This window comes from Bos indicus x Bos taurus, chromosome 10, assembly GCF_003369695.1.
Source record: "Bos indicus x Bos taurus breed Angus x Brahman F1 hybrid chromosome 10, Bos_hybrid_MaternalHap_v2.0, whole genome shotgun sequence".
NCBI lineage: Eukaryota > Metazoa > Chordata > Mammalia > Artiodactyla > Bovidae > Bos > Bos indicus x Bos taurus.
The window spans coordinates 79739437-79753443 of record NC_040085.1 but is presented as its reverse complement, the minus strand read 5'-3'; the positions used below and the strand labels follow the sequence as shown (position 1 = coordinate 79753443).

The 14007-nt window shown below is 47.8% G+C and overlaps 1 protein-coding gene across 2 annotated transcripts in view; it reads left to right on the top strand.

Annotated features, from left to right (window-relative positions):
* Positions 1-3033, top strand: part of AREL1 (apoptosis resistant E3 ubiquitin protein ligase 1) — a 44408-nt gene extending 41375 nt beyond the window's left edge. Inside the window, exons 19-20 of one of the 2 annotated variants that reach the window (XM_027552435.1) lie at positions 169-344; positions 455-3033. In XM_027552435.1, the coding sequence (XP_027408236.1) occupies positions 169-344; positions 455-557 (279 nt within the window). In that variant the 3' untranslated portion in view covers positions 558-3033. The remainder of the gene's footprint in view (positions 1-168; positions 345-454) is intronic. The other variant, XM_027552436.1, reaches the window with a different exon arrangement.
* The last annotated feature ends 10974 nt before the right edge of the window (positions 3034-14007 follow it).

The window sequence follows — 14007 nt, the reverse complement described above, 5'->3', positions numbered from 1 at the left end:
GGACCGCCCTGCTGGCTGGGTGTCCGCATCACTCCCTTTTAAGTTGATTCTAGCTGCGTGCAAATAACCAGGGCCTCCCCTCCCACTTCAGAGCATCCGTTCCTTTCCCCAGGGATCAGATCCGCAGCAACACCTGGGTGTGACCCCAGCCTCGTGCTCTTCCCACAGGTCATGAGGTGGTTTTGGACCGTGGTTTCCAGTCTGACGCAGGAAGAGTTGGCTCGGCTACTGCAGTTCACCACAGGCTCCTCTCAGCTGCCACCCGGAGGCTTTGCTGCCCTCTGTCCCTCCTTCCAGATTATCGCGGCCCCGACCCACAGCACGCTCCCAACTGCACACACGTGGTGGGTATCTGACAGCCCGGCACAGGCTGTCACAGAGGGTTATCTTTGCAGCCCTCGCTGGTATGGTCTGCTCGTGTGAGTTAATCACTCCCCTCCCCTCGGCCTTGCAGTTTCAACCAGCTGTGCCTCCCTACGTATGACTCCTACGAAGAGGTGCACAGGATGCTGCAGCTGGCCATCAGTGAGGGCTGCGAGGGCTTCGGCATGTTCTGACCACTCTCCCTGCCATCTGCTTGGCTCCCGTGGCTTCCCGGAGCCTCCAGGCGGCGCGCGCCACAGACGCGACCGCTGACCCTGACACAGAACCATCAGCCAGAAGCTGCGGTGTGCACCCCCGCAGTGTGTGGAGGAGTCGGTCACCCCCCAGCTTTGTCCTTCCCTCGCCCCCTCCCTTACCCCCAAGAGCCCCCTTTGGCAAGCCCCTACCCTGAGCAGCTCGCTCAGTTGCAGAGGAGGGTGGGGCCTGCTGTGCTCGCCCTCGGTTCTCAGAGGAGCTCAGTGGTGGGAGCTGCCCCAGCCGCTGAGGGGAGGCGACACGGAGGCTCAGCCTTTCTGGGAGCGCTGCGATCCTCGCCTCGCCCAGCCTCCTCTGCCAACGCTCCGCAGGGGTTCCCTCCGTGTCCCCTTGACCCGGGGTCTGTGAGTCCCTCATGGGGACAGGTGACTGCGTCTGCTCGCCAGGAGAAGAACAGACGGAGGTGGCCCACAGCGACAGACAGCCTTGAGTTTTGTCTGTCTGCACAACGGCTGGTGCAGGCACGGGACTAGCTCGCGTGGTTACTGATAGCACCGAAGGGTCCTTTTTTCTTTGGCGTCAGAACTGGAAAATGAGCTTTTCCATGCAAGCGTTTCTGGAAATGATCATATCGTTCATAAAGAAGAACTCCCTAGTAAGCTTTTTTCTTTTTGAGTATAATAAACCTGTGAGACAGACCTAAGAATGTGAAAGCTTAGCTGGGCTGCGGCTTCCAGTGCTGAAGGCGATGCTCCTTTAGGGTTGTGGGGCATTTCTTGGCATGTGACTGGCTTGAAGACTACTGATGCTTGTCCCTGAGTTTGTTCTTTACACTGAGATGTGGCTGGCCCTGGCTCCTTACCTCCAACTTGTGCTGTCTGCTAAGAGCTGGGCGTTCTTTAGGTTTCCACTGAAGAAAATTTTGGAGCAAGAAATTAGGACAGTTCAATAGCATGCCACTGGTCCCTGGTTCTCTCTGCTTGGTGTTCCCTGGCAGCACTAAGACAAGGGAGAAGGGATCAGTAATTTAATTGCTTCTCAGAGGTCCTTAGGGTCAGGACACAAGGGACACACATCGAGGAGCTGTGTCAGATGATAAACGCCTTGCTGTCCCAGTGACTTCCTGTCACTCCCTCAGTTACCAGCAAGGGCACCTCAGGAGGGAGGAAGACAACCAGGTTCACTGTGGCGTGACTGAAGAGAGCCTGCAGCTGTTTCTTGGAAGATGGCGACAACATTTTCCATTAACGATTTGAATGAAGACATTTTCAAGACTCAGAATCTAATCGATTTCCAAAGTTTCTGTTTCTAAGAAGGCTTTGCTGCAAGCGACCATTCCCAATGGGGCATTCGACTCTGAGAATATTAACAAGCCATCTTTATAGCCAAAACCAGCAAGTACAAAGAGTCCAGAGATGAGGCAGGACTCGAGGCCATGCCTTGGCCTGCCGGAAGCACGTCTGAGCCCTCCTGTTCCCAGGGATCGTGAGGAACACGCCTTCCTGAGCTGCTACAATTCCTGCCTGACCTCACTCCTTCGCAGTTGTCATCTGTCCTTGGCATGGGTGCTGACCTCACTCACCCTTGGGGTCCAGGGTCCAGCATTGGGGCCCTCTGTGCCCCAGGGTCCCCCACGCCACACGGTCACTGCTCTCCTCAGGGACCAGGACAAGGTGCTGCCCTGTGGGATACGTACAGGCAAGTGTCATCATCCCCCTGGGAAGCACAATGCCGCCCTTTGGGCCCAGAGAGGGATTCCAGCTAGGGGCACGTGGGCTGGCTCTGCTGTCTTTGGCCGTTGTTCCTCTTCCAAATCCTGTGTCCCCCGTCCCCTCCCCCCTTGCCCCTCCAGAGACTGATGCTGGAGCATGAGTTGATTTTCTTGGCTCGATCTGTCCTTTCTGAGCTCTAGTCATAGCACTTTTCAGAGCATCCTGGGTACCCTGGTGGCGCAGCTGCAGCCTGCGGTGGTCCTTAGCCCCAGGGTCTTTGTTTCACAAAACCCTTTGGTACTGTTGTGGTTTTGTATTCTTCCAGTGTTCTCTCTCTCTGTCCCTCCTAACTATTCAAAAGTATCTTTGCTCTTTTGCCCTTTCCTTTGACCTTCTGTTCTAATCCTGCTTTGGAATTAGCCGGTGTGGGGAGAGGTACACCATGTCGGAGAGAAGAAAGAGTGCCTGTTACTGGAAGTGTTTCCTATTCACGTTTATTTTGCTCAGTTCTTTTTATTTATGCCCTTGTGGCCCAGGTACTTGGGCAGCCAGCTAACCTCCTGGCTAGTGAAGGAGACCAGGCACAAAGTGAACACCAAGGAAAGTGTTGTGTGTTTCTAGAACTCCAGCAGAGACCAAGCCCTGCTGCAAATTTGTCAGGCCAGACCAAAGGGCCACACAGTTGCTCAGTAGTGTAAATATTTTGTACAGTGAATAAATGAATGTTTAAAAGGACTAAGAAGCAAGTGACTGCTTTATGTGGTGATTCAGGGCTTAAATTGGAGGTGGGGAAGGAAAAGAAAAAATGTAGAAATGTTTTTGCATTTCCCCAGTAACCCTTCAGAAGCAGTCAACTTGAGGTAGAATGGACTCCCGGAGCCCTAGCCCGGTCCAGACCTGCTTTCCTTCTCACCCTTCCCTGATTGCTGTCCGTGGTGCCCGGCAGGGCCTCGGTGCCTCCTTGCACAGAGAGCTAACAGCTGGGACAAGTGCTTGTACTCAGCTCCAGAAGGAGAGACCAGTTTGGCAAAAACAGGATGTCTGTTCTCATCAGTCTTTTACGTGTTAATTCCTTATTGTTTTACTACACAAGAAACTCAGTGTAGAAAATTTGGAAATTTAAAAAAAAAGTACAAGAAAATAAGATAGTTGCCATCCAGACGGAAGAACACTTTGGTGGGTGGTCTTATTTGCATATGGCACATGTATTTCTCAATGTCCTCTCAACTCTTGACTCTCCCACAAGTGCTTTGAGTATGGGGAAAAAAACCCATAAAACCTGCTCCTCAAAAATTTTGGGGTAGCAGGTGGGATGAATTCTTTTTCCAACCATAGATAAGCGTGGCAGAGAAAACCAGACCTCTGATATAGGCCTTACAGGAGAAGTGTTAGGGACCCCGGCTTTCTTGCGGAAGTGAGTTTGTTGTCTTTGACATTGGTTCCCATTCTGGAAGATCAAAACAAATTCCCCTTTGTAATTGTGTTTTGTTGTGCTTTTGTCGTGTTTTGCTTGTTTTGTCTTTTTGGCCACTCCGCATACCTTGCAACTACTCAAGCAGGGATTGAACCCAAGACCCAGCAGTGAAAGCACCAAGGCTTAACCACTGGACTGCTAGGGAATTCCCCTGTAATTGTTTTTAAAAATACAGATTTTTTTTTTCTCTTCTGCTCCCACCTCCCAGACTCAGCGAATTGGAATCTTAACTTGAAAATTACTCCTTTAGAGTGCATTCAATCCACTCCCACCTCATCAAGCTCTCCTGAGTGGTATGAGATGTGTTAAACACACAAAACAAAATTCTCTCCCTCTAGCTTTACACTTTCAGGTTATTTAACAGTCTTAAATCTTTTACACTTGCTGCTCTTATGGTTTTGACTGGGTCACTATGAACATTCATCACTGAGTGATTTCATCCCTTCGTGAAGTTATTCATAAGACTCAAGAGGCTGGTAGAATTGTTCTTGAATTAACACAATAAAATGCTGCCTTCAGCTTCTCATGGTGTTACCTCTGAGCCACAGCAGCTCAAGCTCTGAGACCTCTGCCCAGCCACACTTCTCTTAAACAGTGGAGGTTCTCCAGCAGGTGGCTTGACCAGAGGGCTCCTTACCTCTGCTTTGATTTCACTTAGACCCTCAAGCATAACAGACCAGCTCCAGGTATCCTGTAATATACTTTCATTTAAATAATTCCTCTTTTATTTGGAGGTGAACATATATACCAAAAAGGCATGCAGCATATACGCTTTAACAAATAATTATAAGGGAAGTGCATATGCAACCATCATCCAGGAAAGAAAGAAAGAAAGTGTATTACAGCACTGCAGAGCAATTACCTAAGCCTTCTGGAGGTAACTGTTTTCCTGACTTTTGGGATACTTTTTTCACCAATTCCCTTTTCAATGAGCCTGTCCCAAAAATCACAGTGGAGAGGAGGGTGGGAAATGAGTCCATGTGGTCTCTTGATAAGATGCTAACTAAGGTCAATTTCTCCACAGTTTGTTTCAAAAGTCATCTGAAACCGTCATTGCCCCATGAGAATCTAGTTCAGATTCCTAATGCTGAATCTGATGAATCAGTCATATTCAAAGACTATCAGTTCAGTTCAGTCGCTCAGTTGTGTCCGACTCTTTGAGGACCCCACGGACTGCAGCATGCCAGGCTTCCCTGTCCATCACCAACTCTTAGAGTTTACTCAACTTATGTCCATTGAGTCGATGATGCCATCCAACCATCTCATCCTCTGTCCCCTTCTCCTGCCTTCAATCTTTCCCAGCATCAGGGTCTTTTCAAATGAGTCAGTTCTTCACATCAGGTGGCCAAAGTATTGGAAAAGACATCTGGAAAAGACCCATTTTCATTCCATCTGGCCATCCAAATTTCCAGATACGATGCATCAATTCTTCAGCACTCAGCTTTCTTTATAGTCCAACTCTCACATCCATACATGACAACTGGAAAAACCATAGCTTTGACTAGACGGATCTTTGTTGGCAAAGTAACGTCTCTGCTTTTGAATATGCTGTCTAGGTTGGTCATAACTTTTCTTCCAAGGAACAAGTGTCTTTTAATTTCATGGCTGCAGTCACCATCTGCAGTGATTTTGGAGCCCCCCAAAATCAAGTCTGTCACTGTTTCCATTGTTTCCTCATCTACTTGCTGTGAAGTGATGGGACCAGATGCCATGATCTTAGTTTTCTGAATGCTGAGTTTTAAGCCAACTTTTTTACTCTCCTCTTTCACTTTCATCAAGAGGTTCTTTGGTTCTTCGCTTTCTGCCATAAGAGTGGTATCATCTGTATATCTGAGGTTATTGATATGTCTCCCAGCAATTTTAATCCAGCTTGTGCTTCCTCCAGCCCAGCATTTCTCATGATGTATTCTGCATATAAGTTATCCTTCACATATTTCTTTCCCGATTTGGAACCAGTCTGTTGTTCCATGCCCAGTTCTAACTGTTGCTTCTTAACCTCCATACAGATTTCTCAGGAATCAGGTCAGATGGTCTGGTATTCCTACCTCATGAAGAATTTTCCACAGCTTGTTGTGATCCACACAGTCAAAGGTTTTGGCATAGTCAGTAAAGCAGAAATAGATGTTTTTCTGGAACTCTCTTGCTTTTTCGATGATCCAGCGGATGTTGGCAATTTGATCTCTGGTTTCTCTGCCTTTTCTAAATCCAGCTTGAACATCTGGAAATTCATGGTTCATGTACTGTTGAACCCTGGCTTGGAGAGTTTTGAGCATTACTTTGCTAGCATGTGAGATGAGTGCAATTGTCCGGTAGTTTGAGCATTCTTTGGCATTGCCTTTCTTTGGGATTGGAATGAAAACTGACCGTTTCTAGATATTTGACCATCCAAATTTCCAGAAACTTGACCATTTCAGAGACCATCAAGTCTCTGCAAAGGTTCCCCCAGATATTCTAAATTGGATAATTTATTCAGGATGAAGTCAGTGTATGTAGTTGCTACTTCTTGGAGTCCCCAGTTAGCAGGCTGGTATGGCCTTTGTGGTCTTTGATGGCCGTGAATGCCTTAAACTATGTTCGGCTGGCCAACTAGGCAACTCTCTGAGTGAGCAAGATCTTGGGAATTTATTTCTTAGGGGTGATCCTAGGAAGAAGTCAGTCTTGGACTACTCAAGGAGCTAGGCAAAGATACAAATCTCTTTTCTAAATGTTTTTGTATCCTGGACCAAGTGGCTCTTCCTGACGCTGGGAACCTACTTGTATCCTATGTTTCTGACTCCAGCACTCCTGGGCCTCCAGCCTCCCCTGTGGGCGAGGCCTCTCCTGTCATTTGGCCTTTTCTCAAAGAAGATGCCCATGAATCCTTTTGCATCAAGTGTGCAGAATGGAGCCCTCAAAAGAATAGAGAGCCATGAATTGATTTTAACTCTCATGGTTCAACTTTGGGCAAGACAATCTTTTAACATTAGTTTTCTGACCTGCAAAATGATGCTGTTAACTAAAGGAAATTGGCTAATAACTTGGAGCCCTTGCAAAAAAGTTTTCCTACATAGGTGTGTGTGATAACCATATTGATTATAGCTCAGTTCAGTTGCTCAGTCACGTCTGACTCTTTGCGACCCCATGGACTGCAGCATGCCAGGCTTCCCTGTCCATCACCAACTCCTGGAGCTTGCTCAAACTCATGTCCATTGAGTTGGTGATGCCATCCAACCATCTCATTCTCCATCGTCCCCTTTTCCTTCCGCCTTCAAACTTTCCCAGCATCAGAGTCTTTTCCATTGAGTCAGTTCTTCGCATCAGGTGACCAAAGTATTGGAGTTTAGCTTCAGCATCAGTCCTTCCAATCAATATTCAGGATTGATTTCCTGTAGGATTGACTGGTTGAATCTCCTTGCCATCCAAGGGACTGTCAAGAGTCTTCTCCAAGACCACAGTTCAAAAGCATCAATTCTTCAGATTTGATTTTAGCTCAGGGCCCTTGTAATTGCCAGAGTAGGAGATGATACGGATCTGGGGGCAGCAGGGGATGCTAAAGTGGATGACTGGTATGGGGTGGGGTTCTTTTCCCAACCTTGCCATGTCCAGGCAGGCCAAAGAGAATGAGCATTCAGGGACGAAGACCCCGGGTCACAAGAGACCTCCTCTCTCTCCTTCAAATGAACCTCCGAAGGCCAGAGGAAGTATCTGAGGGGCCTGCATCTCAAACCACATTCTGTGGTAGGCAACCTAATCCCTTTGGCTTTCTTTAACTCTCTGATGACTGAATCATGAAGGCAGCCTCCATATTTTTAGCTCTTCCCTGACACCCGGAGCTTTAACATATCTTGTCTCATGTTGACGATAACCCTGCAAGGTAAGTTGTTTTCTCCACTCTACGTGAAGCAGTTCAGGCTCAGAGAAGACAAGCAGCTGCCAGGGTTCCTTAGTAAGTGGCAGAGTGGTATTTGAACATGGGTCTTTCACATCAAAGCCCAAACTCTTTCCACGTGGCTGGTTTGTGTCGAGCTTACACTAAGGTTAGCTCAGACTGAGAAACAACCCAGGCTCCTGGGCCACCTGTGTTCCTGATCCCTTCTCACATACACTTGGTGACACTGTGTGACAGATGAGCACTTTGTTTACTTGTCAGTCTGAGGATTTGGGATTTCTGAGGAGAAGGCCCTATTGATTCAGCAGAACTTCTAAGAGATTCAGCTATTGGCAGTAGCTTTAAAATCTTTTGTGTTTGAAAGTTCCATAGAATACCAACTAATGACTTGAGTGAATTGACTTCCAAGTTTAAATGAATCTTGCATAAAGTGTACATGACACTCACGAGGCTATAACTGAAGAAGAAAAGCCTCAAATCTTAATATCCCCACTTTGGATGAAAATCCATCGATTGCACGCAAATGAAATGTTAGAATGAGGTCAGACATGGTGTACAATACCCTGATGTTTATCTCTTGGTAACAAAGTCTGCAAAAAAAGACTCATTTAAATCTTTTGTCTCTAAACTCCCCTTACATGAAACACAGCACTGTTCAGCAAAGGCCAAATCTCTGGTGGTTATCTTGCTGAGGAAGCAAACATTTTCAAGAATGCCAGAGTTAAAGGGAGACACACACCTCAAATAAGACTGATTCTATTGGGACTATAAGCATAGTATCTTCTGCAGGGTGAGGGGTCCTGTACCTCTAGGGTGAGGTCACTGTTTCAACCACTGCCACTTCATCTGCATTATGGATTTGCACACAGAGAAGTTTCTGAATCTTCTCATCTTTTGATGGAACCACAATCAATGCTCGCTCTCTACTCAGAACTCCCACTCCAAAGAGTTGCCAAGACATTCTTCTATTTGCCCATAGAAGAATGTCTTGGGACAGAGTCAGGGATAGCAGTATCTGCAAGCCAGCTGGAGATCCTTTGATGGTTTTTATGCTATGTTGAAGACAAAATGCTGTGTTATTGTGTGAGAGGAAGATGATGTGTGTCATCATTTTGTGCTAGTTCTCATAAATCCTGGGTCTAATTCTACTCTTAAGTTGTCACTTCATTTCCTTTAAATGTGCCTCCCTTGCCGCCACGATCAAAAACAAATCTGATGTTTCTGTTCCTTCCCTGGTTTTATACTTTGCTTTTCCCTTCAGTACTTTGCATCTCTGCATTTCAGTAAACATCTGTGGATCAGGCACTGGGCAGGGAGCTAGGGACACACACAACAGAATGTGAGCATTGCTTCTGAACAGCTCACAGTCTCGGAGGGGAGACAGACATATAAACAATTCGTTTTCCTGAGAGTTTCCATCCCTCAAGGCTTAAGTGCCCCAAACCATCACCACCCACTCCCATAGTTTCTGTCATTCCTGTTTAATTTAAGTGGGGAGGGGGGATATTTCTGCTTATGCATTTGGAGGTCTTACTTTAAGTGTCGAGTAACAGCTGTAAGTGAAATTTGTTGGGTATGGGTAGGGAGGGGAGTTCATCTCCCTGTTGATTTTCAAAAAAGCAAGAATCCTTGCAACATGGATTCCAAACTGTGAGCCAAGGAGCAAGCCCCTCATTGTGCCATAAACAAGCCATCGCACCTGAGCAGATCCAGGGAAAGGCGGGGAAAGGGAAGTCCGTCATCTTGGGACCAGCTTCCCCTTTAACTTACTCTCCCAGACAAAGCAGACCTGAGGTGTTGATTTTGGCAGCCCAGGGCTGGCCTGCAGATCGGTGAATGAAATTAAAATCTTGAGTGAATGGGAAGAAGGATGTATCTCCAACAGTAACAGCAATCAAAGGGTTCCTGCTGTGGTCAGAATAACTAGGGGGTGGCAGAGGAAAGACAGTTGTTATTTTCCAGGAACCCAGAGGCTTCACGAGTAGCCATGGAGTTGGCTGTGGCCACAACAGATGGCTTCACTCCAATTTCCCTTGATGCTTATCAAACCCAGGACATTGGAGTCCTTGGTCATCTCTTTGTAGGGAGCTGCAGCTGATGCTTAGTTCTTTCTGGGGTTTGGGCAGCTCTTAAAGTGGATCCCCCAGGCTTCTGGGCTGGATCACAGCTAGATGGGCCATTGCCTTGAGGAAAAATTTCAGCTCCTTTCCCCAGAGGGATTTCCCTGACACAACATCCTTGTCGTGATGATGCCAACCCACGTCTCCTCAACAAGTCAAAGCTGCGGAAAGACCCTCAGATGTTCCCCTCCAGGTCTGACACTCGCTATCCCAGTCAAGGTAGACAAATGTTGCTGGATCTTGGCAGGATAACGTGTGCCTCTCTTGGAGATGGCCAGACTGGGTGTGGATGCTGCAGCCTGCATTTGCCTGCTCCGTGAAGGCCTGGTTTCAACAATTCCGACTGAGATCCCCCTCCACCTTGAAAGTTCTATTGTTTTAGCATCCAAACTGTGTCTTCCAGACAGCCTCTCACACCTGGAAGCAGCATGAAACTCTTGTCAGATCGTATCTTGAGTTTGGGCTCCAAAAAATGTCATCCAACATTTTCTCTCATCATGAGAAGATGAAAAAATAAAAATAAAGCCAAACTCCAGTCCTGACTTTTGGGGGGTCAGACTGGGCTCAGGGGCTTGGTGTGGTGGGAAAAGGGGGCCAAGAGAGTGGTTGGCACAAGGTTATGGAGAACTCTGGAAGCAAAGCCAGAGACTGAGGATTGAGGCCCAGGAAAGTCTGGCACCAATAGACGCTGGGTATTTAACCAGGAACAGTCGTTCTATTTTTCTCAGCCTTGGCAGTAGGTCAGGGCAACAAGCAGTTCTAGCGGGGTCCACATCCTTCCTATTGTCTCCACCCCAGCCTCGCTCCTAGTCCCAGACATCTGCTTCAGATTTGGGCCCTTGCCTTCTCGCCATTCCTGTACCAAACTGCGGGTGGCGGGGCCGAGGGGGCAGGTCTGCAGGTGTGGGGCGGGGCAGAAAAGGAGAACTCTGGGGAAAGCTGCTGAACGGTTTTGCTTCAGGTGCCGCAGAAGGGTCTGACTTTTTTTTTGTTTGTTTAATGTGCCTATGTATTACCAAAATCTAACCAGTTAGTTGTCTTCCTCTCGGGGTAGATGGAGCAACCCAGGGCAGGAATGAGGATCAGCTGGGGAAGTCTCCAGGCATCACATGGACAGTTTTCAAAGGTAGCTCAGAGTCACTCCAGAAGGAACAAGTGATTAGTGCCCACAATGAGCCGTGGGAAGGTGCTAACGAGGTATTAAATACTTCAGCTAGCAGCATGGATGACAGGCGGGGAACCAGAGCAGTGGAACCAGCAGCTTAGGACTGGAGGTGGCAGGAGAGGAGAAATGAGCCAGTGCTAGCAGCCAGCCCCAGCAGCCTCGGAATCACACTAGAAGGGATTTCAGTTTCTCCGGTATTTGCCCTGAAATCCCAATCCATTTTAAGTGACAGAAACACCCCAAGAGAAAACGCTGGGGCGTCTAGGGGAGTGATCTCAAAACTTATTAAAAAAATAATAATAGCCAACATCTAACACTATGCCTAGCCCTGCCTGCTATGCCTAAGCACTGCCGGTATTAACTCATTTAATCTTCACCTCAGTCTATAAGGTAAAGCCAATTACCATTCCCATTTTAGAGATGAGGAAACTGAGGCACAGAAAAACGACTCACCAAGGGTACATGTCCAGTGATGAGTCTAAGTTGTCAAGCAGGCCCTGACACCTTAAATCACACAAGGTCAATGAAAGTGGAGTTTGGGAGCAGGACAGTCAAATCCAGAGTGTTCTGTTCATCCTGCAAACCAGAGACAGAGTGTGCGGGCCTCTGACTTCTGGGGCCACAGAGAGCCTGTCTGGCAGGTCTTCTCCAGCCAGTGCTCCGCTTCCCCCCAGTTCTGGGCCCTCTCAGGCTTCTGCTGCCCTTGGAACCTTCACTCTCCACCTCTGCCTGCAGGACAGGTGGTATTCTTCCACCTCCAGACCCAAACCAGCTGCAGGAGTTTCCTCCGGGAGTTGCCCGGGCTCCCGGCCCCTAGCGGGGAGTAGAAGAGGAGCTACATACAGGGCAGGAGCTGGCCACCGCCCGAGGACCAAGAGTCCCATTAAACTCCAAAGCCCCGGGGTGGGCGCCAGGCCCATTGCTTGACTGGAGAGTTCAGGGCCTCACTGAAATCCAGCTCGCCCTGGTAGGCCTCCGTTTTGCTTATGACAGGCCTCAGGCCTCTGCCAGCTGCTGAGCTGTCTGAGGAGGCCCACCTGACCAGGCTGGAGGCCCGAGGACAGTGGCTCTGCAGCCGTGGTAACTGGGGTCTGACCAGGCTCGGCTCACCCTGCTAGGCCAGTGGCAGGGGTGAGGTCATCCTAAAGGGCAGGTGTGGTGCAGGCAGGGGGTTCAACCAGCGCCAAAGCCCCCTGAGAGCGAGAGGCTGGAAGGCGGAATGGCAGTGCCAGCATTTGTAGCAGGTTCTGTGATTCACAAAATAGTGTTCACAGCCTTTATCTCATTTGAGGTTCACATTCCCTCTGTGGGGTGCACCGTGTGCTTGTTAGAACCTATCTTTTCAAGTTAAGAGAGATTGAGCAGTTTATCCAGAGTAGAAGTGGCAAGGTCAGAATTTGAACACAGATCTTCCAAATTCAAATCTATAATAAAGCCAAAGATAGCTGTGGAGCTCTGTTTACCATTGTTAATAATAACGATGATGTTGATGCCTCGCTGAATATGTGTCAGGCTGTGCTAGTGCTTTTCACAAATTTTCACGAAGCCTCACATTCCCTGACACGGGCGGGTTTGAAGGACAGGGACGCTGAGTGGGACGAGAAGGGTGGTAGTCCTCTTGGGGCCTAGCCTGGGGATGGCTAAGTCCCTTGGTCTTTCTAGTCAGCAAAACCAAGCGTGGAATTTTTTTCAGAAGAAGCTTTGGTTTAAAAAAGAAGGCAGTATATAACTGATTCATTTTGCTGTTCAACAGAAACTAACACCACATTGTAAAACAACTGTACTCCAGTAAAGATTAATTTAAAAAAACGGAGGTAAATGAAACGAAGAAAATGCAAAAGAGGAGGAGTAAGTGGACTTACTAATATTGATGTCTCCTGCTAAGAAGTCCAAACTCAGGGGTCAAATTCACTGTGAGCCCTGACCACAGGCCTCAACCTTGCCTGGCAGATTTGGCGTTGAGAGGCAGCAAAGAAAGGAGAGCCCAGAACAACAGCAAGCGAAGCTCCTTACACACACACACACTCGGGGTGGGGCTGAAACCCACAGACCTTACAGTGTTACAAGAGTCTGGCCACCAAGGCCAGATGTCCTGAGAAGCTAACGAGGCTTATACTTAGGGCCTCTCACTTATGAGTCCCTTCCAAGATTATGTAATTTTTCAAGGTCATAAATTTTATAACACTTGGAAAATAAGGTTTTTATACTGTAGTAGGTTTAGACCATTGTCTCAACCCCAGTTTTCTCATCTGTCACACCTCCCTTCACGTCAGGTGAGGGGATGTGGCTGTGGCATTTGGAGGTGTGACTAAGGGAATTTGAGTTGGGAATACATCCAGTTGGGTTCACTTGCATATACTCATTGGTTATGCTGGGAAAATATCCATTTGGGTCATGTGTAATGCATTTATGTCGCATAATGTATTTATTGCCAGCCAGTTTGGTTGGAAATGGCTTTCTTGGGGAGCTTGTCCTGCAGACCAGTGGTTAAGACTCTGCAGGGGGCACAAATTTGATCCTTGGTCAAGGAACTAAGATACTGCATGCCACTCGGTGTGACCAAATAGAAGAAAGAAATGGCTTTTCTAGAATATTCCAATCATGCACTGTGAGGACTCACCTGACACAGTGACAGGTGCAGGGGCAGAACCTTATCACATCTGGCCCCAGAAGTGTGCAGGTGGAGGAACAAGGGTTGATGTGGACGGGGCCAGGAGCCTGTCTGGGAGACATTCTTCCACGCGACAGATGGTCAGAGTGCATTGAGATTTTCTCTTGTCTGCAGCTTGTAAAATTTGAGGAGCCCACTTTAAGAAAAACAATAACAAGTTAGGTACGAAGGAGAATATTTACTGAGACTAAGAAAAAAAAATCACAAGTCACAAAGTGTTAAGAAGCTAGCAAATATCACAAACATCACAATGTCCAGAAAAATAATCCAGACCAGCATCTGGATCTGCCCCTGCCAGCACTGCATGTAGGTCTGCTGTTTCTCCTCTGATGGGATGTGAGCGGAGGGACAATAAGGATATTTAACTTCAGCAGGACTTCCCTGGTGGTCCAGTGGCTAAGGTTCAGTGCTCCCCATG